The sequence below is a fragment of the Lepidochelys kempii genome, chromosome 3 (genome assembly GCF_965140265.1).
Source record: "Lepidochelys kempii isolate rLepKem1 chromosome 3, rLepKem1.hap2, whole genome shotgun sequence".
Classification (NCBI taxonomy): domain Eukaryota; kingdom Metazoa; phylum Chordata; order Testudines; family Cheloniidae; genus Lepidochelys; species Lepidochelys kempii.
This window is the reverse complement of record NC_133258.1, coordinates 135,829,710-135,853,609: the sequence shown is the minus strand read 5'-3', so window position 1 is coordinate 135,853,609 and position 23,900 is coordinate 135,829,710. Positions and strand designations below refer to the sequence as shown.

General features: G+C 39.6%; 1 protein-coding gene across 17 annotated transcripts in view; it reads right to left on the bottom strand.

Moving 5' to 3' along the window:
- The window catches only part of RYR2 (ryanodine receptor 2), a 709,125-nt gene that overhangs the window by 237,715 nt on the left and 447,510 nt on the right, over nucleotides 1-23,900 (bottom strand). For all 17 annotated transcript variants that reach the window (XM_073338185.1, XM_073338183.1, XM_073338188.1 and 14 more), the window contains 9 exons: nucleotides 21,238-22,039; nucleotides 19,104-19,304; nucleotides 17,951-18,056; nucleotides 14,858-15,001; nucleotides 13,863-14,136; nucleotides 5,489-5,603; nucleotides 4,546-4,678; nucleotides 2,596-2,699; nucleotides 430-565 (listed from right to left, as the gene is read on the bottom strand). In XM_073338185.1, coding sequence (XP_073194286.1) covers nucleotides 430-565; nucleotides 2,596-2,699; nucleotides 4,546-4,678; nucleotides 5,489-5,603; nucleotides 13,863-14,136; nucleotides 14,858-15,001; nucleotides 17,951-18,056; nucleotides 19,104-19,304; nucleotides 21,238-22,039 — 2,015 coding nt within the window. The remainder of the gene's footprint in view (nucleotides 1-429; nucleotides 566-2,595; nucleotides 2,700-4,545; nucleotides 4,679-5,488; nucleotides 5,604-13,862; nucleotides 14,137-14,857; nucleotides 15,002-17,950; nucleotides 18,057-19,103; nucleotides 19,305-21,237; nucleotides 22,040-23,900) is intronic.

Genomic DNA, 23,900 nt, shown 5'->3' with positions numbered 1-23,900 from the left:
ATTCACCTATGGTAAAATTCGTACCAGTGCCAGAGGGCTAGTGCAAGAATCATTGCACCAGTTAAACACTTAAACCAGATCTTATATAGGCTTCCTGAGCCATATAAGTTTACTTTGTTCGTTATGTCATGACCTTTGAGTGTATCTGTAATTTAAGTGCCTGTCTGTATGGCGATTTAGTGCCCAGCAAGCTGGGGCATGAACCTAGAGTGCTCCAATCTGCTGTGTACTAAGAGGCTGTGCGGATCCTGCTGCTATGCACTACAGAAAATTTAGTGTGCTATAGCAGTCCACATAGCAACTTAGTGCATGGCAAGCTAGAGCGCTGTAGAGTCAGACCTCAGCTTTCTGTGCAATAGATCACCATGTAGACAAGCCCTCAATGACAAATTTTACATATACAATTATTTAAACATTACAGAACAGTACCATTGCAAAAAACTGCAAAGCGAAGAAAATCCAGATACCGCTCTCCTTCAACTGGATTCCATCCAATGTCTGGATATCCCTTAAAAACCAGCAAAGGGCAGCTTTGCAAACCACATCCAGCCAAATAGCGAACTACCTAAAAATAAGGTAAGATGAAAAAAGACAAACATTTATTGTTGAAAAGGAGAAAGTTACTGTTTTTAAAAGGTAGTTTACTCAAACTCCCTCCAATCTGGCTTCCACCCTCTAAGCTCCACTGAAATGGCTCTAACTAAAGTCTCGAATGACCTCCACTTGGCCAAATCTAAGGACTAGTACTTCATCATCATCATCATCATCCTCAACCATCATCTACCAAACATGATCTACATCATGAAATCTTGTCCTCTCTCTTCTCTTCCTTCTTCTCTCATCATTCCTTCAGCACTTTGTTCAGCACTTCTCATTTCTGCTCCAACTTTCAGCGAGTGTCCCAAATGACTCTATTCTTAGTTCCCTCCTGTTCTCGCTTCACACTCTATCCTTATTCAAAAATAAGTTTACAACTAGTCTCTTTATCCTGACACCTTTCAGATATGCTCTTCCATTCTAACCAATCTCCTTCTGTCCAAACTAAACTCTTGGCCTGTTGTTTTTTTGGACATCTTCTTACCGATATCCAGGCATCAACTTAAATTCAATGTACCCCAAAATGGGCTCTCATTTCCCTCCTGTCCCCCAACCTGGCCTCTTCCCACTTCCTCATTTCTCACTCACCATCGACAACAATTCCATCATCCCTGAGACACAGTCCTGTCACATGGGTGTCATCTTTGATTTGGCCATTCCTCTAGACCCACAAATCCAGGCTACACCTAAGTCATCCTGCTTCTTCCTGAACATCTCTAAGATCCAGCCTTTCTGTAAGTGCAGATAAAACTCCCATCCAAACTTTCTTCATCTCAGGTCTTGACTACTGCAATCACCTCCTTGTTAACCTTGGAAAATGCCATCTTGCCCTTCTTAAATCCATTGATGCTGCTGCAAAGATCATCCTCCTGACTTGGAGTTCCAGTTATCTCACCCTCCTACTTCTCTCCACTAGTCCCCCTCCTTCTCCACATCAAGCACAAATTACCTGTCTACACTTGTATGGCCCTTCAGAACTTAGCGCCATTCTACATTTTATGATACTGAGATGTCCTCTCTGCTTTATCACCAACCTTTAATGACCACTAGTTGAATCTTCCTTTAAACACATTTGCACTTACTCTCAGGCTGCTCTCACACATGAGAGGAATGCCCCAAAAAAATCTGCAAAGCCCTTAACATTTTCTTCTTCATGGGAAGATCTATCGTAGAAAATTTTGCCAGTTTGACTACACCAGAACACCTGAACCAACAAAACCCTCCCAGCGCAGACACTGTTATATCAGTATAAAATTGCTTATACTCTTACAGCTTATGCCAATTTGGGGAACAAGCATAAGCACTTTTATGTCAATATAACTATGCCTACATGAAAACAATGAGGAGTCCAGTGGCACGTTAAAGACTAACAGATTTATTTGGGCATAAGCTTTCATGGGTAAAAAACCCACTTCTTCAGATGCATGGAGACTACACTGCAGCTTTTACTGATTAGCTATGTCAGCAAAAAAATCACTCCCTTATCCAACATAATAACTATGCTGGTAAAACTTTTAAGTGTAGATTAAGTCCCAGTACCTCCTTAAAACTCACTTCTGTTGTGATGCCTACAAAACACTTGACAGCGGCTAGGCAGCTGTAGTGCTGTAATGGTTGCTTATTAGGTTAATCATAATTGCTACTTTGTGCATCCCCACATGTGTTATCTTTTGTCTCATACTTTAAAATGAAGCTCTTTGGGACAGGGACTGTATTTTTGTACTTGGCCTAAGACAATCTGGTCTGCACCAAGACTGGGGTCTCTAGGTCCTACTGCACTACTGCTACATCATAAAATTTTTCCACTGAGTAAATGTAAAGTTTTCAGATTGAAAATGTTCGAAAGCCTAGCATAGATAATACAAACAGAAGTATCACATGTCCAAGAAATATATGACTTCAGGTAATCCATTACTTGTAGTTATAGATGCTTGTTGATTCATATTTTATGTACCTACACACACCCTGGGAAAATGCTAGAAAAATACTATCATTAACCTTCTCCAGGTCAGGCTCCCTTAAAGCTAGTGCAAGTTCATTGTTATCCATCACAGATGCTGCTGCAACATCTAGAGGGGTTGATCCTCGCATAGAAGGGGAAGCTGTTAATAAAACAGTTGCCAAAGTTAGTAATTTAAATAAAAAATAATAAAGATGCAATAGCTTATAAAAATACAAACGTATCCAGAGGACAAATATATTTACCATTAAAGTTATAATAAACCATGGGGCAAACATCTGAGGTTTGGGCATTAATAACCAACTAGTAGCTGAAAGTCCATGCAGTTGTATGTGTATAATTTGTAATATCATGTGTGAAGAAAAAAAACAAGAGATGGCTGACAACTCAAAAATGTGATGCTAACAGACCACGAACCCCAGTGATGACTGAACCTGGTGATATTCTAAACAAAAAGGGCTCTCAGCTGTGCCTGCAGGGAGGGGCTATGCATGCCTGTTCTATGTATTTGCCTGTTTGTGTATGCTGGTTGTGTTGTTTTGTGGGTGGTTGCATTTTGCTGGGAGGGTTATATGTATGGGGAATGAAGCAAGTGTGTTGCCATGAGGGGCTTTCAACAATGCTTGTAGCTGTTTTTATCACTTCATACTGACAAACAGACATTCTAGACGCACTCCAGGGACAATCCCAGAATTTTATTACACAGATACCACTTAACTATTTTTTTTTACCAATACCATTATTAACACTATAATATAAGCGTTCATGGTGCTGAAATTTCCAAGTGTGAGGCCCATATCAAGTCCCCTTGTAACCTTGTGTTTTCATTCAATGAGAACTTTATGCAAAATTATCTTTTTAGTCTACAAATACAAATGCTTCATTTCAGGTGGAAGATGATTATTGTTTTAGAGGGGAGGGTGAGTGGGAAGTTTAAAGAAAATCCATTTAGACATGGTTTGAGTTATGGATAATTGGGAAATATTTTTCAGATTTAAAATAAAAGGTTTTTTTTCCCTTTTCTTAAAAAAAATGGAAATTAAATGAAACCCCCCCAATGTTAACATAATATTAGCAAAAGGTCTCACAGTAACATTGACTAAGTCCAGTACAAACACAATTTAACTGTTTTCACTCTAAACATACTTTTGGGCTATGCTTCTGACATGTAAAAATATGTTAAACATGAAAAATTTGGTAACTAAATTTTTGAGCATCAAAATAATCAGATACAACTATGTAGTCCAGAAGAAAAGCAGTAAAATAAAACAAAAGTGGCATTTCACATTTCTGTGCCATTTCTGAGCCTCAGCATAAGCATCGTGGACAAGATAATGTTAGCACGAAAACCTTACATTAGGATTCAGTTGTGAACTGCCTACCACACCCATGTAAGTGAACAAGCACCAGCTACTCTCCCACCCTCCTTGTACAGGTGGGCAGGCTCTTGGCTCTGCCTCTTCCCTATACAACCCAGAGCGTCTTGGCCTGTGTGGGTAGGGAGAAAAGCTGTCCCAGGAAAATCCCTGTAGAAAGGGGGAAGCAGGCATTGACCAGTGACTCTTACAGTTAAACTGTTCTGTTAAAGATCTTCAGCTCCTAGAGCAGCACAAATAGACTCTGCCCTTTACATGGGGAGGAGGGAAGGGGGTAATTACAAGGTGCAATCCAACCCAAAGGCATGAAATGATATTTTTGCTGAAATTGTGTCCATAATTTTGAATTCATGTAGGGTGGGCGGTTGTTTGTTTATGGGGTTTTCTGCATTAAATAATACAATTGCATAAGGTCTTTTTCACATTTAATAATATAGAAACTTCAAGTTTAAAAAAATAAAATCATGCTACCAAGCAGAATGTTGTGTTTTAAACATGGAGTTTGAAGGTTTTTGTACTGTTTTTCTGTTTGTTCATAACTTATAAATCAATGAAAACATTTAAAACTGTATTTTACACACAATTTAGGATACATTTTATGTTACTACTCACCAAGTCCAACACTGCTGTTTTCCAATAAGTAACTAAGATGATCAAACATAGCCTTTTGATTCTGCCTGCTGATGCGGCAGAAATAACATAGAAAACGACAGCAATTTGCCACCATCTTAGGAAACGTGATTTCCTAGACAAACAAGACTAAGTTAGAGTTGCAAAAATGTCTAAAAATCACCAAAAAATCATCATATGCTGGGTCCTTTTACATATTTGTCTTCACATATTTTTTTTGTGTGTGTATGTGTGTGTATGTAAACACAATTAGGTAGGTACCAATCCCGCAAAATGATCTTCCAAGGGCAGATCCCATTGAAATCAACGGGACTCTGGGCAAGTGCATGGTTCATTAAGTTTAGTTGCACAGATTGTGGCCTTAACAAGAAAGAGAACTGGATTCACACCTAAACCCTAGATTCAAACACTGAAATATAGGAAAGCTCAGATGCAGAGCCTGATGTTACAGCCATCTCTAATCAGATGTTTCCAAAAAAAATCTTACTCTAAAACACTCTTCATTTTGGAAATCCCTAAGTATCCTTTTTGGTTTTTATATATATTAGAATCTTTTCCACATACCATGCAGATCAAGAATCCTTTGAAACCAATACCTATAAAACATAGTAGGTTATAAATGCTTTTGGCTGTCCTTCCTTTCCCACGTGAGAATATAGTACTGCTCGTATCCTATTCTAAATTCACAAACAAAAATGGAATCCTTGTAATGTAATATTATTAGGATAATAATTAGAAGATATACAACTTTTTCAGTAAAAGGTGATTCTACTCACTAAGAACTTGACCTTATATTGTGCCAATGGGAAAAGAACGGGAGTATAGGGCTCTCAGCACTTCCATGAGTTTCTGAGCACCTTGCAGAATCAAAGCTTTAAAAGGCCACATTCTAAATTCCCTCTCTTCTGCCAGTGAAATTCTTTACCTTGGATTCTCCTCCTCCGAGTACATTGACCATCACTTCCATGACAGTCTCATGCATTCCTAGAGCCCTCATAAGATTAGGATGTTGGTAAAACACTTTATTATTCATGATGTCTCTATAAAGAAACATAATAAGAAAATGGATTAAAATGTACTGTTCAGGGAACACATTTTAATTTCTCTGTCACATGATACTCACACAACTACCAGTCTGAAGAACAAGCCTGCTCTTGCAGTTCTTACCTAGGTATACCGCCCTGTGTTTGCACAGGGACAGAAGGACTGGGCACAAATAAAGTTAAGTGTTAGAAATTATTGAATTTTATTGATTGATTTCAATCCTTGTAATTTAATGAAATTCTAGAAAATGCACAAAGGATTGAATGCTTATTTCACTGTGTATTACCTACATGGAATGTTCGCAAAGCCACATGATACAGAGATCATAAGTCAAGTTAGAGGCCTTAGTTCAAATCCAGTGGAAAATACCTCGTCATGATGATGGCATGATATTTCCTCTCCTAACAGGTTAGCTGGATTTCAGCACATTCATACAGTTCGTGCATTCAGTGCACCTGAATTACATACATACCAATTTGATAGAACAAAACTCCTAGGGCTGTCAGAGGGAAGGGAGCAGAGCCAAAGAGGCATCATTCCGCCAGCCTCCGACTGCGTGCTGGACACCATACAGTCCATGGGCTGAGGGGTAATGTGACTGGACGGCATAGAGGGGGGTGACAAGTAGAGCTATTCTCTGCTGCATCATTCCATATAAAACCCACAAGGAAATTGGCCAAGGGGCAGGTAGAGAGGCATTTAGTTCTGAGTGGGTGGAGGAGATACCCAAGGGGTCGTGCCAAGGTCTAGCACCTTTCACAAAGGCCCCAGAATTAGTAGCATTTCCTCATGGTTTTAGGACATCCATAAGGTTAGAGGGTCATGACCAAGGACATTGTGGATTCTTCATCACTTGAAGTCTTGATTTAAACACTGGATGTCTGTGTAAAAGATATGCTTTAGCTCAGACAGAAGTTATGGGCTTGAAGTAGGAATTATTGAGTGAGGTTCCATGGCCTATATTATGTAGGAGGTCAAACTATATCATCATAATGGTCCCTGCTGGCCTTGAAATCGGTGAATCTAACATTTCCCTGACATTCCCACCCCATAGTGTCACCCTCTTCTTTTTTTTTTTTAATAACTAAAGCCTAAATCTGATATTTACTCTAATTTATTTTCATGCCACATAAATATTGGTTAGTACTGTATACTACATAATTTACATAGATGTAACCAATATGATAATTCATAATTATAACATCCTGGATTACCCCTATACAAATTGGTCAGACTGCTAGACGTGTTTTTTAATTAAAAAAAAAGATTTTAATAAACAACAGTCATAGTGGAATAAAAACCAAATACAGTTATCTCACAGAATAGCAATAAGATTTCCACAAAGAGGAAAACAATGCCGCAAAACAGGAGCCGTGGGTAAATGATATTAATAAATTAACCAGTCTAAGCCCAGTCCTTCAGTCCTTACTCCCACTGAAGTCATCGTGATCTCAGCCTGAGTACAGAATGGAAAATGGAACCCGAAGTGATGTGACAATGGAAGCTTCAATTATACATTAAATAACAATTATTCTGCAGTCAGAGTTTCTAAGATTCATTCTGTCTAATTAAAAGATTGTACTATACAGGACAGAAGTGAAGGAATTTTTTTTTCCAGTAACAGAATGCACATTTGCAAACATTGCCCCAAATAACAGCACTAACAGTACTTGTACCATAGAAATGTGCCAGTTACATCTCCAAGCCTTAGACGTTTGCCTGTGGAATCTCCTATCAAGATCAGAAAAGAATTTAGAGTCTGGATAGGAAAGAGAATTTACGACATGTTTACACCGCCACACAGTTTGGACTACAGAGGTGTGAATAGCAGTACACACCAAAGTACTGTGCTGTAACATCCCTGTATGGCTGCTGCAGGCATGAACAAAAAGGTTCCTAGTTCACATTAATGTAGTTCTCTTCCAACAGGACTACACTGATGCAAAATAGGAAACCTTTAGTTCATGCCTGCAGTAGCCACACACGGGAGTTACAGTGCTATTCACACCCCAACAGCCCCAACTTCAGGGCAGTGTAGACATGTCTTTAGTTCCAGTTATCCTCCTGTCATCAAGTATTAGCCACATAAAGAACAATAATCATAAGAACTTTACTGGTTTTCCAATAAATGTTAACTTAAGTGAACTACTGCTCAAGAGAACATTCTTTCCTTTCTAGTGCACTTCAGCAATGCAGCTTTAAACATGAGCACCAGTTTTGAAAATTATGGTGTCAACATTATTTTACATAAAGATAGAGATGTCTAATAAACATGAATATTTTTTACAGTAATTACAATTTAAAAGCTGTAGCAAGCCTACAAATTATATACAACGTAGAAATAAATATGAAAGCAATGTGCCTCAGGTCAGAGGAAAAATGACTAGATAATTATAAATGAAGCAACAGTATTGTTAATTCTCCTGCTAATATTGTGAGTCTTGTGATATTTGCTGTTCTTCTTTTAGCTTCTGCTCCTGGAATTATGTGATTATGTAACTCAGCTTTAGTTAAAAAATGGTTGTGAAGAAAAGCTTGAAAACATGAACACTAAAATCTAAAAACCAGATGCATCAGCCACACTACACAATCTCTGTAGTGTAGTTGGCAGCTGTGTCATTACTAATAGTGCTTAACTCTATTAGCCCCTAATGACTTAGGTGCCCTCTCTGCCTGTTCCCCAGACAAGCCTTCAGGTCAAAGTTGCTATGGGATCTGTACCAGGAATCTCAACCCAGGAAAGCTGCTCCTGCTACGTGCCACTACGTGCCTGGCATCTACTCTGTGTGCCATGGGCCATGACCTTTTTAAAAAAGAGGGGCAAATCAAATCTTTCAGGGAGGCCACAGGCAGGCTGCTTTGGCTGTGTTCAAGAGCCTTAATTGCTTACTACTCTGAATAGCCATAAACTCTTCTATCTCTACACCACACCATGGCTTAGATTTTCCTCCTTCGTTGGGAACTGAGCCGTCCTGGACATGTAAGACACTTCAAGGATGGGCCAGTGGTATCAAGGACAAAGACTCTTTGAAAGCATAACTCTTACAATACTTGGCATAATTACTGAGCATATTATAAAGTGTGACAACTGAAAGACTCTGCTGTATTAGCTTATCTGCTGTATCTCTGAAATAACACTGTGATGAAAAAGACCTGAAGAAGAGCTCTGTGTAGCTCAGAAGCTTGTCCCTTTCACCAACATAAGTTGATCCAATAGAAGATATTATCTCACCCATCCCGTCTCTTTATTATGATGAAAAAGAAAATTGTGCCTTTAAATGTGATTGAGCAGTGCTCCCATTTATCCACTGGAAGAGACGGATAGTTGACACTAAAAGAACAGGAGTACTTGTGGCACCTTAGAGACTAACAAATTTATTAGAGCGTAAGCTTTCATGGGCTAGAGCCCACTTCATCGGATGCATAGAATGGAACATATAGTAAGAAGATAGATAGATATATATACACATTACAGATAAGTTGGAAGTTGCCATACAAACTGTGAGAGGCTAATTAGTTAAGATGAGCTATTATCAGCAGGAGAAAAAAACTTTTGTACTGATAATCAAGATGGCCCATTTAGACAGTTGATAAGAAAGTGTGAGGATACTTAACTTTAGGGAAATAGATTCAATATGTGTAATGACCCAGCCACTCCGAGTCTCAATTCAAACCCAAGTTAATGGTAGCTAGTTTGCATATTAATTCAAGCTCAGCAGTTTCTCACTGGAGTCTGCTTTTGAAGCTTTTCTGTTGCAAAATTACCACCCTTAAATCTTTTACTGAGTGGCCAGAGAGGTTGAAGTGTTCTCCTACCAGATTTTGAATGTTATGATTCCTGATGTCAGATTTGTGTCCATTTATTCTTTTGCATAGAGACTGTCCAGTTTGGCCAATGTACATGGCAGAGGGGCATTGCTGGCACAGGATGGCATATATCACACTGGTAGATGTGCAGGTGAACGAGCCCCTGATGGCGTGGATAATGTGATTAGGTCCTATGATGGTGTCACTTGAATAAATATATGGACAGAGTTGGCATCGGGCTTTGTTGCAAGGATAGATTCCTGGGTTAGTGTTTTTGTTGTGTAGTATGTGGTTGCTGGAGAGTATTTGCTTCAGGTTGTGGGGGCTGTCTGTAAGTGAGGACTGGTCTGTCTCCCAAGATCTGTGAGAGTGAGGGATTATTTTTCAGGATAGGTTGTAAATCTGTGATGATGTGCTGGAGAGGTTTTAGTTGGGGGCTGAAGGTGACAGCTTGTGGCATTCTGTTATTTTCTTTGTTGGGCCTGTCCTGTAGTAGGTGACTTCTGGGTACTCTTCTGGCTCTGTCAATCTGTTTTTTCACTTCAGCAGGTGGGTATTGTAGTTTTAAGAATGCTTGATACAGATCTTGTAGGTGTTTGTCTCTGTCTGAGGGATTGGAGCAAATGTGGTTGTATTTTAGAGCTTGGCTGTAGACAATGGATCATGTGGTGTGTCCTGGATGGAAGCTGGAAGCATGTAGGTAAGTATAGCGGTCAGTAGGTTTCCGGTATAGGGTGGTGTTTATGTGACCATTGCTTATTAGCACCATAGTGTCCAGGAAATGGACCGCTTGTGTGGACTGGTCTAGCCTGAGGTTGATGGTGGGATGGAAATTGTTGAAATCATGGTGGAATTCCTCAAGGGCTTCTTTTCCATGGGTCCAGATGATGAAGATGTCATCAATGTAGCGCAAGTAGAGTTAGGAGACGAGAGCTAAGGAAGTGTTGTTCTAAGTCAGCCATAAAAATGTTGGCATACTGTGGGGCCGTGTGGGTACCCATAGCAGTGCCGCTGACTTGAAGGTATATGTTGTCCCCAAACGTGAAATAGTTATGGGTGAGGACAAGGTCACAAAGGTCAGCCACCAGGTCAGCTGTGACATTATCGGGGATACTGTTCCTGATAGCTTGTAGTCCATCTTTGTGTGGAATGTTGGTGTAGAGGGCTTCTACATCCATAGTGGCTAGGATAGTGTTCTCTGGAAGATCACCGATGGATTGTAGTTTCCTCAGGAAGTCAGTGGTGTCTCGAAGATAGCTGGGAGTGCTGGTAGCGTAGGGCCTGAGGAGAGAGTCCACATAGCCAGACAATCCTGCTGTCAGGGTGCCAATGCCTGAGATGATGGGGCGTCCAGGATTTCCATGTTTATGGATCTTGGGTAGCAAATAGAATACCCCTGGTCCAGGTTCTAGGCATGTGTCTGCACAGATCTGTTCCTGTGCTTTTTCAGGGAGTTTCTTGAGCAGATGGTGTAGTTTCTTTTGGTAATCCTCAGTGGTATCAGAGGATAATGACTTGTAGAATGTGGAGTTAGTGAGCTGCCTAGCAGCCTCTTGTTTATATTCCAACTTATTCATAATAACAACAGCACCTCCTTTGTCAGCCTTTTTGATTATAATGTCAGAGTTGTTCCTGAGGCTGTTGATGGCATTGTGTTCAGCACGGCTGAGATTATGGGGCAAGTGATGCTGCTTTTCCACAATTTCAGTCCGTGTGCATCGACGGAAGCAATCTATGTAGAAGTCTGCATCCCTCACAAGACTTGACACACTTATGAGAATGACAGTGAGGCTTGAGCAAAGATTAAAAACCATCAGCCTTTTCATTAAGCCAAATATCTTGGTCTGAGCTCTCAGATGGTCAAAAGCTATTTTACTGCTCGCTGTACTCCCTGGATACAGGAATGGCTAGAGGCAACAGAGACATATTTGTATCTTCTTTACTGGTGGAACATAATAAGAATGGAATTGTTTTCCTTATTCCTTTTAAACATCTAGCTATGATATATCTGCCTCATATTTGAGATAGAATGTAATTGGTCACTGCACTTACAATAATTGATACATTGCTTTCTTTTCACTGAGCAGCTATTACGGACTCTGCAAGTGTTTGACTTTGTGAATCAATTAAACTATAATCTCTGGTTTCAACTGCATAATTTAGTTAGAGACTAGCCATTTATCAATCCCACAGAGGTGCTATGTACATGGCCCTACAGTTACCTCTTGAACTGTTAAGACAAGGTACTTTGAGCTGTTTCCCATGTGCATAGATCACTTAAGGGCTATCTTAGCAGTGTGTGTGGATTTAAGAATAGATATAAGATGATACATAGAAAAAATGTTTAGGGCAATTTGAAAATGTATATTCCAAGTTTTGATAAAATTATACTAATACATCAGATATGTCATGGGCTTAAACTTGTAGATAGAACTTTTTTGTGGATAGAACTTTTCTGAAGAGGTTGAGACAAGGCGGACACAACATTTCAAAAATATAAGAGTTCAAAACTGAGCTGATTTCATTTGAGGTGGGATCACCAAGGGCAGACCTATACGCCCTCATAAGAGACTCCTCAATCAAAGGTAGGTGGAGGAGTCAGAGGAGATCATGGCCTGCTCATACCAGAATCTCATATCAGATGGGCAAAGTATCAGATCTCCACAACAAATATAGATCATGGAATGCTGCCTCCACGAGGTCCTGTTCAGAACCAGGACTACATATGGATACAGGAGAACTGCCAGGGTAAAGGGAGCAAAAATGACAAACAGATCCCTGACAATGAGTTAAGGCATCCCCCAGTTCCAACCTTTCTTGGATCTGGAGGTCTGCTTGGAGCAGACAGGTGCCTGGATCTGTGGCTTTTATGATACCTACAAGTTCCAGTACCTGGGCCTGAGAACTCACATGTTTCTCTTACGGCAGAGGGGACTAGATCTGAGGACTCCCTATGGTTATTAATCGTTTACCTACAGGGAAAAGGTCAGAGTTTTAGTGGCTTACTTGGTAATTCAAATAATTAAAATAGCACTAACTACATTTTGAGAATTAAATGATTAAATATATATGAATAATGAAATACAAGTATAATTAGACCTACACAGAATTACAAATGGAAGAAAATGTAGGGAAGTTCTAATTCAAGTAGACAGATGCTATCTCATTAATTTAAGATCATTTTTGACCATACTTATCTACTGACAGTCATACTCTGGAGGGAATCTCACTGCTGCTCATAAAAGTACATTGCAATAAAATAATGTCACCAAATATATAATGCTTGAATCCACATAAAAAGAGAGAAAATGTAAGAGGCAAGCTGACCAGCACTTCCTGTGAGGTACAGAGCATGCTCAACTCATCATGCAGAATCAGAGTTAAGAGATGTGTACAGAGTGTAATTGCTACTGAAAAGTCAAATATATTTCACTAGTTACCACCAAAGGCATTTTTGAGGAACTAAAATGTTCCCAATTTGTCAAAACAATGGTGCAACTTCATACATAAAGTTGGGGTTATTTAACCAGGACTGACAATGCTCTGGGTCCACAGTCAACATGAGGGGGACATAAAAAAGGGATGTGCATTCTAGGTGTGCTCTACTAGGTGTAAGGTCTAATAGTGGGCAAGCTACGGGAGTGGTAGAGGAATCGGTGTGGGGATTAAGGCTGGGTAAAAACTTCTTTCTTGTTCTCCTAGACAACTAATGGCTGTTACATAGCATTCAGGGCTATGCTGCTTCAAGAGGAGAAAAAACACTGCCTCAAGCAATAGTAAAAAACGGAAGTGGAAAATCCAATTTTTCCCTTTTAGTGAACTCAGAAACATGAATTTGTGCTGACAGTTAGAAGATTTATGGAATAAACTGGTCTGAGTGCAATCATCACTCTTTTGGTAGCTGGTTTCAGCAACGCCAAAGCCCATTAACATCTCACAAATAAATGTATTCTCCTTAAACTCAAGTGGATGAAACCTCTGGCTTTGGTGTTGAAAGTCCCAGGGTGATCTTTACTGATGGCAGGGCTACTTATATGAATATGCAGCCTCTATCCATTCAATTTATAGAAAGGTCTAAATGCTGAACCTGATTGTATCCTTTAAAGTGAAGTTACAGTGTTTCAAATAGGACTGATATATTACTGTAGAACTGTAATGCTCTTCACTTTTGCTTCTCCCCTCTATGAATTTTCCAAAAAGATAAGACCTTATAGTGCAGTTTACTACTATTCAAAAGACATCTTTATTAACAATGCTTCAAAGCCTAGATCTTAGAACTACTGAAGCTCCTATCTATTTCAACCCAAAACTTCCCTTTTAGCCTCCTTAAACCACAGAAATCATATTTACAGTCAAACAATATGCTTAACCCAAGTGATAACAATGAGACAAATAATTGGAAAGTAAGAGATCTGTCAATCAAATGTTACTGTACTCCAGTGATTTACCCTAATCCACGAATCATAAGCTTCTCTTCCTCCTTGCCCATTCTGACGCTAAGCAAGGAACGGATCTGGCCCAGGGATGCCAAGAGGTTGATTGTATCTTCCACTGATACACCATTTATGGTGTAGGTCTTCGGTAAGCTTCGAACCAGACCACCGATACCATCATACTGGCGATGCAGCAATACAAACATGGCCCTCACTAACTCCGGATCCTCTATTATTGACTCCTGAGCCCAGCGTACCATGGTCTCTGAAATCAATTGCTGAAGAGTGGCTAAAAAAGAATGAAGAATGAAAAAAATCAGAATTAATTTCTCATGTTTCTAATAACAGTCTCTTTGAATGCATTATGCAGCATATTAGAATTAGCACAATCAAGAAAAAAAATTTTTGTTTTCTTAACAGGCTGAGGTACAATGTAATACATTGTGTCAAGAGAAAAATATGCCATTATAGGGAAAACAAGCAGTAATATTTTGCTGCAAGAAGCTAGCTTTAAAATAATAGATATCACTTCCACATATGACAGTGTAAAAGAGCACGAAGATGTACTGGATCCTCACTGGAGAGTGACTTTACAGCAGTGGCCAGCTCCACTTCCAGATACTTTTTCCATGAGTTTTGAAAGCATGAGTTTTTATTATTATTTTATTATTATTATTTATATGGTAGTATCACCATTGTCAGCTCCTGTGTATTGGACTATTAATTTAGGATACAGTGATACATATCTTATTTTAAAAAAAGTAAGTGTTTTGGCTGACATTTCAGACAATAATTGGGTTGAAGCAAAGATCCCATTGAAAAACCAATATTGTACACTCCAAAAACTTCAGTTAAGCCTGCTTTGAGTCAGAGCCATAAGCTTAAAGGTACACACAGAAGCTTCCCTTAAAATCTAACTTCCTATGACACATAACATATACGGAGATGCCAGAACTTTCCACCCCCTTCCCCTTCAGAGCAGGACTACACTGGACTTTAATTTTACTTACAGGGCTTCTTAGCATCATTATCAGCTGGTTTCTCATTTTGTTTCTTCTTTAAATATGTGACTTTTTCTACTAGGTACATCAGGCGACCTCTAATGGTTAAATCACTGTTTCCATCCAGGGCTCCATCTTCATCTAATTCAATTCCTGAAAGCAACAAATATTAAATGGCTAAAAAAATACAGTTGAATAGATGACAGCTGTGCTCAGTGTCCAAATGTGAAAATATACCAAACTGATTTTGTTCTGCTCTGTTAGCTAAGTGTCCCACAAACAAATACATATATAGTACTGCTTCAAAAGTTATACCAGTTTAAAGGTTAGAGTAGAGGACTGGGAGCTGGGAATCCTGTCTGCTGCTGTCATTTAGTCAGTGTGTGACTGTGGGTCAGTCTCTTAGCCTGTGCGTGCCTTAGTTTCCCCATGTGCAAAATGGGATAATATCTGCATTCCAGGGGATTTAGTGATGCTTGACTGAGGTTTGTATTTTAAGATCCTCAGTGGAAAGGCATTATAGAAATGAGGGCATTGGCATGGCTGTTAATTCATTTTTCAATGAGTAGGTATGAGCAAGTAACTCCATTCATTATATCATGGCACATGTGATAGGCAGCTATAAGGAAAAAGAAGGTGTGAAAATGCAAAATATGTTGATTTGATGCAAGATTTGTTCTTCATTTTTATGGTTTCATCTAAAATAATGTAACTGAAACCTAAGGGTTTGGTCCAGGATGATAACTAATATTAAAGTGTCATGACTATATGAGTTCAAAGTAAAAATGACATTCAGTATTTTTTTTCAAATTCAGAATTATTCAACTTTTAAAAAATATGATGGTCACTTTTACAGCAGGATTCTACCTCACATTAGATCATTCTGCTTGCTCCTTTGGTATTTTTGAAAAAGAAGTTGGGTTGTTTTTAAAATATATTTGCCTTTTTTCCATTAATCCCTTTGTGGGATGCGATCTATTCTCTGTTTTCTTGCTTTTCACCCTAAGGAAAATGTTAATGCATAAGTCATTGATAAGACTACAATTAAGACATGGGTATTTTTTAGTAAAAGTCACCTGTCCATGATTTGTACTATAAATACCCCTGACTAAATCTTAGCTGGGGGCTACTGCTCTGGGGAGCCCCTGGGAGGCTGCTTCTCTGAGGGGCCCCTGGGGCCAGCCCCACTGGCTCCTGCTCAAGATGTCCACGGGGCCAGCAGCACCAGCTGCCGGGGACTGCTGAGCAGCGGCTGCTTCGGCCGCCCCCCGGACCACTGCTCAGGTGGTCCCCGGTGCCAGCCATATCGGCCGATGTTCGGGAGGTCCCCCGGGCCAGCTGCCGGGGGCCACCGAGCAGCGGCCGGTGCATCTATCCATGGGGCTGTCTGGGCAGCTGGCCTCTGGGCCAGCTCCTTTGGCAGCCCTGGGGTCAGCCACACTGGCTGCTGCAGAAGTCACGGAGGCCACGGAAAGTCATGGACAGACATGGAGCCCTAGTCATCAATAATCACATATTTTAAGAATTATAAACTGGTTTGTAAGGAAATCGCAATCTGATTGGTGGAAATTCCTTTTAATTTAAGTAATTAACAATAATGTAACTGAATTATCTAATCCAGTTAGAGTACAGAAACACTCCTACAGTTATTGATGCAAAAATGCCAGTTCCATGTGTCTGATTTGCAGAATATCAGAATGATTATTTCTTAACCAATACACAACATATGAATTCCCAAATTATGATTGGTTGACAGTCATCAGTAGCCAGTTATCTACAACCAAGAGTTGCATAATCTGTGTTTGTTTCCTTTTGACTACATAAATCTATGTACTCTGCCCTACTATAATCCCTCTTCTCATTGGCTTCTGTCTAGGTCTTTCGGTTTTTTGTAGCTTTTCTTTTCCATTTAAAATTGGAATATTTAATTTGAAATGTCATAACAACAACAAGAGTCCTTGAAGGTCCCTCCTGTTAAAGACCCAATTCTGGAAGAAACTCAAGGCAAAAAAATCAATTGGGTTCTAGACAAGTACGAAGCCCTGAGTAGCAGAGTCCCTTCCAGGATCAGGGCCTGAGTTAGGAAAAAAATAATAATCACATGACTCAGCTGCAGCTTTCTCCATGTGGGAGGGGAGGAGGGAGAATTTAAATGTGAAGCAGCTCAACTGCCACCTCCCTCTGCTGCTTGTCAACTGCTGGCTCCTTTTACAAACTGAGCAGCTAATTTTTCCTGTTTTCTACAGGTGATTTACAGAAGAAGGCGGCATGAATAATTTTAAATAGAGAAGTGGTGATTAACCACAGCTTTGTCTTATCAGTCTCTAGGAGACTGAAGCAAAATTTAAATGGAAGGAACCTCTTCACTGGATCTGCAGTGTCCACAGATGCGTGTTTAACATTTGAAAAATTATTTTGTTTTGGTTTCTTGGCATTTACTTTATTTTCTTACAATGGTCAACATTTCGACACTAAAGAGACTGTTGCATTTCATGTAATTATTGTAACAAAAATATTTGGACTGAGCTTAAGCACCATTTTCTCTGTCTGTCTTCAACAAAACCCCCAGCCTCAAAGTGAACTATAATGTTTTTTTAGCATGTTCATTTTTCATTTTCATTTGCCTTTGGAGAACTGGAACAGCTGTTATTGTGGTTAATAGGACCACAGTTATTTTGATAGAGTGAAATTCACCTATTGGTGAATGGGAGCAGTTTACCTATGGTACTGGGGGAAAAGAGGAGCAACAGCTGCTATTCTAGCCCCAGATTATTACTGAAGAGCTATAGAGCTTCCCAATACCCACAGGAGCTAGATTTCATTCACTAACCTCTGAGGAGTACCACACAAGTTCCATTTATTTGGAGCTTGTGTGGGAGGAATGAAATTTCCTCTTGTCGACTAAAATGTAACGTGTTTTCTTCTATTCTGATCAGATGAGAGGGTGCACTTGTATTATAATGACTGAGGAATCCACACCCCCTTGTGTATTATCTAGCTACCTGTTGCTGACATAATTTAATGGGTAGCTTGGTTTTGCTGAAGTTATTGAATCTGGCTAATACAGTTTCAGAGACAAGAACATTCCAAAATAGGGTTTACCACAATGTGTCATTAAGTCCTCATGGAACTCCAAGAGTTGATCTCTAATTTCTTCAGAGCAAGGACAATCACTTTTATCATCCTTAAAATTCAGAAGCATGTTAATCTTAAAAAGAAAGAATACAAAAGAAAGTTTAAAGCTTTGGGAGCATCTTTTTGAACACTTTGCAGTAGGCTAGAAGGGAATACGGAAAGCCAAGGATGCCTGGAATCCAAATATGTACTTAGAAGACCAATAAAGTATCCACAAGGTTTACAGTTAATCCGCAAATACTGCATTTCTTTTTGCACATTATCTCCATAAATATGTGCAGATAACAAATTTTAAAACATTTTTTCTATTATAGAAATCTTTTAGGTAAACTGAACTACACAAATACCAGAGGAACTATGATTTCTGAAGAGGAAAAAAATCAGGCATTTAAGTAGAGTAGGTAAAAAAGGTAATAAAATGAGCATCAGTGTGAACTGACGGCTAGAGCACAGGATAGGATCAGGACTCCTGGGTTCCGTTTCCAACTCTGCCACTAATTAGCTGTGTCACCTTGGTCAAATCACTTAATCTCTCTGAATATCAGTTTCTCTATGTTTAAAATAGGTTAAAAAGGGTGTTGTAAAGTTTAATAAATGAATGTTTGTAAAGCATTCTGAAATCCAGAAATGTATGTCTATGCTAAGTTTTATTATTACTGCAGAATCTCATCTGAGAACTGTCTACTTTCCTATAATGCCATTGTATACATAGACAGAAGAGCATGACAAGGCTGTACTCTAAAAGCTTGTCTACACTGGGAAATTACACAGCACTAGACAACGCTAATACATATGAATGAACACAACATATTACTCAGTGTAGATAAAGACTAACATCCCGTGGTGTCATGTCATGATTAGCCCTAGTGTGGACCTTAGGGCTCACCACAACCGGCTGACTGACAATGTTAAACATGACCTATCCTTGACTGCACTGAAGTTGTACATCATGTATGTTTAAATACTTGATTTACCAGCATAGAAAAGGGTGAGAACCGAATGAAAATTTGAATGTTAGGACACAGCACTCTGACTGGGCTGGGATCCTACTTCCCTGCTTTGGCTTTTCTGCCACGCTCACAGTCTGGAAAAAAGAATAACTGCCCATTTTAAGTGGTACCTGCTCTTGAGGTGGAGACCGAAACTCTCTTGTTTTTCTTGCTGTCAGTGCGGCAGACATGTTTAAGGCCTGCATAACTTCATTGTATCGGAATCGCTGATTCTCTTGAAGCTTAAACACAAAATCATCAGAAAATGCTACAATGGCTTCTATCCGGTGACGTATCTGGCAGTCACAGAGGTACTGGAGTAGGTAACACATCTGAGAAAATATCAGAAAGAGGGCAACAAAAAGTAGACAAACTTTTAAAATATTCTGTTAACATATAACTGAGTGTGGGTACTGTAGACTTCAAGTGATAAGGCAGAACCTGTTATCAGATGAATTGACAGTAAGCTGCGATACAGCCATGCTTGAGTTAGTATTGGGGCTTATAAATTGCCATCTGCAGGAGATCTATCTGCCTCAGAAACATATACAAGGACATGGGAATTGAGCTAGAGTGAAAAGATAATAATATAGATTTAGACCTTGTCTATATAGCAATTTAGTGCACAGCAAGCTGAGGTGTGAATCTACAATGCACCGGCCTGCCGTGCACTAAATGGCTGTTTGGGCCCTTAGTGCTCTTAGTCTCTATTTCCAGTGGGTCATCTTTTGCATTTGTACATGGAAGCTGCAGAATGCCCTATTAAATTAGTTCCTTTTAGAAATTAATTCTGACCAGATGATAAAAGTTGTTGCTAGGCTGATGGCTAAAATAATACCATTTTATTAGCAATTTAACTCCACAGTTTACTAGCAGTAAAGATCTCCCTTAGGCCCAACTAATAACCACAGGGCAGCTCAAATGAGAGAGTACAACTTATAAAAAACAGAAATGTATCTGAATGTATTTGGTTAAATGTTTCATCAGCCCTCTAGTTTTTTTGTTTTGAGAGAGTGTGTGCACCTGTGCAAGTGAGATAGCTCAGTGGTTTGAGCATTGGCCTGCTAAACCCAGGGTTGTGAGTTCAATCCTTGAGGGGGCCATTTAGGGATCTGGGGCAAAAAGTGGGGATTGGTCCTGCTTTGAGCAGGGGGTTGGACTAGATGACCTCCTGAGGTCCTTTCCAACCCGGATATTCTATGATTCTATTAATTCCTTTATCTTTCTTTATAAAATAATCACATCCATCTCTTATTCATTAAAGGTGAGGTCACCCAGAACAAAGCCTATGCACCACTTTTATCCCAATTAATCTAATTTGATGGCTTCCAGGGATTTAAGTGGTACCTAGGCCTTGTCTGTCTCTCTGCTCAGGGGTGAATTTCATCCTAGAAACTACATTGTGCCATTTAAGATTCCTTATAGAAAGGGGTATTGCACAGTCACACGGCTTCAGGGCAACAATGGGAGGCCTTCTGCCTAAACTGACAAAATGACTCCCACAGCTTCTGGGCATGCAGAGGCAGAATGACTATGTCTGCTACTATGCCAGTGCCGGTTCAGCCTTTTGTTGTTGTTGTTATTTGGTTGGTTGTTTTTTTCCCTCTGCTCTGTTGATTGACCAGCCCTTTTTTCTTGGCTTAGTCGCTCCTAGGAGGCACCAAAAATGGCCAAATACCTGACTGTTCCTGAATAAGCTCCATGTAGACAAGCCCTCAGCTCAACCTCTCCGATGTCCCTTTTCGGTCTCCTTATGCCTAACCACCCCGCCTCCAGGCCAGTCACTGCTCAACTATGTAACAGCCAGGAAGAAAATAGCTCTTAGAAGCTGCTCTCACTTGGTTATCTACTAATAGCCACAATTCTCCAAAGAAAGTTGAAGGGAAAATGTAATACATTATATATAAGTCGCTACTTCTAAATTTATAAAACGACAATTTTATTTTTTTTTTAATTCAGAAGATATTTCTGACCTAATTATGTTTTATTTATGTCAGATTTGGTTCGAAACAGGTCTCACAACGTCCACCAAGGCTACTGTTATCATAGGGCAATAAAGAGGATAATGCAAAATTATATCATTAATAGCGATTATATTTTTAAAACACAATGTAAAAATGCACTACAGATGCACGTGTGCCTGCAAAAAAGAGTGCATGGCTTGAAATATGCTTCAAGACTGCTGTGTTCCTTGAAATATTTGAATGAAAGGAAGAAGGAAGTCTGAAATATACAAACAGCCACTGATACTGTCTCAGTCATTACCTGTAATTTTACTGGTTCAGGAAGTTTCATTTGAAGAAGGCCTTCCGTCAGCACCCGCCCCCCTTTGACTTCTTCCTCTCCTCTTTCTGGCTTTAGCTCCTCTGTACTCATCTCCTTCTCTGGCACTTCACTCTCATCCTCCTGGCTCATGCCTTCCTTGAAAACGCTGGGCTCAATCAGCTGCAAGATGTGTTTCAGATCCCCATTATGGAAGACTCCCATGATTAGCAGAGTGTAAAAAAGCTTGATGAGAGGGACAAATAGAAACTCTGTCGTACCCCCTACTGGATCTCTGACATGGAGGTTGCCCTCTTGAACAGCCTCAGTCAGCATCTCTATAGTTTTGGCCTTTAAGATATCCAGAGGAAATTCAGGGCTAAATTGATAGCACTCACTGCTAATGCTTACAAAACTGGGAGACGAGAACTGGATTCTAGGTCGTAGTGAGGTGCTGAGTCCTATACCAGGGAGGCCATGTTTTTTGTTCTCATCAGGAAACAGAGTAATGCTCTTGGTCTCATCTGTCATCGGAACAATAAATTCATTATTCATCATTAACCTGGCCGTGGCATAGGTGTTGAGGTGGATGTCAATGAGTAAGTCGTAATAGCCTGTGCGAAGCAAGCCTGGCATATACTTATTCTCAATGCCATACAGAAGCTGAGATTCATCCACATGGCTGCACATAGCATGTGCCACCCGGTTGTTCCCTAGAGCACAAACAGCTGAATACAATCGGAGGGTATGATAGTGAAATTTCAGCAATTCTTCCTGTTCTGTCAGTTCTAAAATATCTATAGACCTGTAGAGAAGAAGGGAAAATAGAGGAAGTTCCATATCAGTGCAGTAGCTAGGAACATAGGACTCAAAAAGCAAGAAAGTTATTCAGAATTCTACAATTGTGCAATATGGGCAAATTAGCCATTGCTCTGGACCTTGAATTTTTGAATTCCTAACTTTCAGGTATTTAAATTTGCAATTTTATAGACAACAGACGGCTTAAAAATCATGAGCCAAGCCTTGAAATTGTTTAGACTGTATAAAAACTATCACTTCAAAAAACTCCAATCGTCTTCAGTGGGAGCAGGATCAGGCAGAATTATTTAAAACAAATTTCCCTTTAGATTTAGATTAGAAAAAAAAATTAGATAATTGAGAACATAAAGACAACATTCAAACTAAATTTTCACTATTCATGCTACTTATTTAGTTTTCATTTCAGGCTGGACAATGAAAATAGACTACTCACTTTCACTTTTGGTTTCTCATCATCATTAATGTAATATTCTAGGCAATTTCACTTTCAGGTTCTTGTAGATTAGCACAATGCTGCAATATTTGGGTCACAAATATTGTGGGGGGGATGTATTACACTTGTTTTGAGGTTTTATTTAAATGTTTCCTTTAGAATTTAACATTAATAAAATCATGGAAATGCTTCTATTGGTCACAAGTTTTGTAAAAGCTTACTTTTACAAAAAATAATTTTGGGGTTTTTCATAACATAAATGTAGATTTTTGCTTTCAATTTCCTTTTTTTAAAAAAAAGCAAATAAAACCTATATGCATTGGAGTTGAGTAACAATCCTGCAAAGTCTTTCAGGTTTGAAACACAACAGCAATGGAGATTTCAAAACAATCTAGTTCATGAATACCTCTTGCTCTCATCTGTACATTTTTAAAAGTGAGATTAGATCATAATACAAGCTAATCACTTTTAGGCCTAAATCCTTCTCTCAGTGCCAAGACCAAAGTGTCAGGCATGCACAAGGAGATATCACAGGGGCAAAAAGAGACACCCTGCTCTGCGGCCAGCATGCCCCTGTCCTCAGACTTGATTGGTACTTTCAACTACCTGAAAGGGGGTTCCAAAGGGCTCTAGACTGTTCTCAGTGGTAGCAGATGACAGAACAAGGAGTAATGGTCTCAAGTTGCAGTGGGGGAGATTTAGGTTGGATATTAGGAAAAACTTTTACACTAGGAGGGTGGTGAAACACTGGAATGCGTTGCCTAGGGAGGTGGTAGAATATCCTTACTTAGAGGTTTTTAAGGTCAGGCTTGACAAAGCGCTGGCTGGGATGATTTAACTGGGGGTCGGTCCTGCTTTGAGCAGGGGGTTGGACTAGATGACCTCCAGAGGTCCCTTCCAGCCCTGATAGTCTATGATTCTATGGTATCTGAGCTAGCCTCTCCAGCACACCGGGGGGTGGCTGCGCCTCACCAGCTCCAGACCTGCTTCCTGTGCTGTGGAACCAAGTCCGTTCCACTTCCCCTGAGGCCCCTCATAGCCCTGGGAGAAGTAGCAGAATTTGCCCCACAATATTTTTTAACAAATATACTCAAGCTGCACACGATATTTTGGTTTTTTACTACGGACCACAATGCACTAATTCTCACTCTCCACATATTTCATGCATAGGTTTGAAGATAATATATCTGAAGATAATCAAAACAGTCCATTTGTTCTACCGAAATTGAGTTTTGATGAGCCTTAAAGCACACAGCATATCAGTTGTTTGATTATTGCTAACACAAAAATCCAAATAAATTACTAGACTACAAAAAAAAAGCACTGAAAAACTTTGTACACACACAAGCTACAACTGAGGCTCCCTCCCTTCTGACCTATCTAATGCTTTGTAAGGATTAGTTTCAAAATTTAC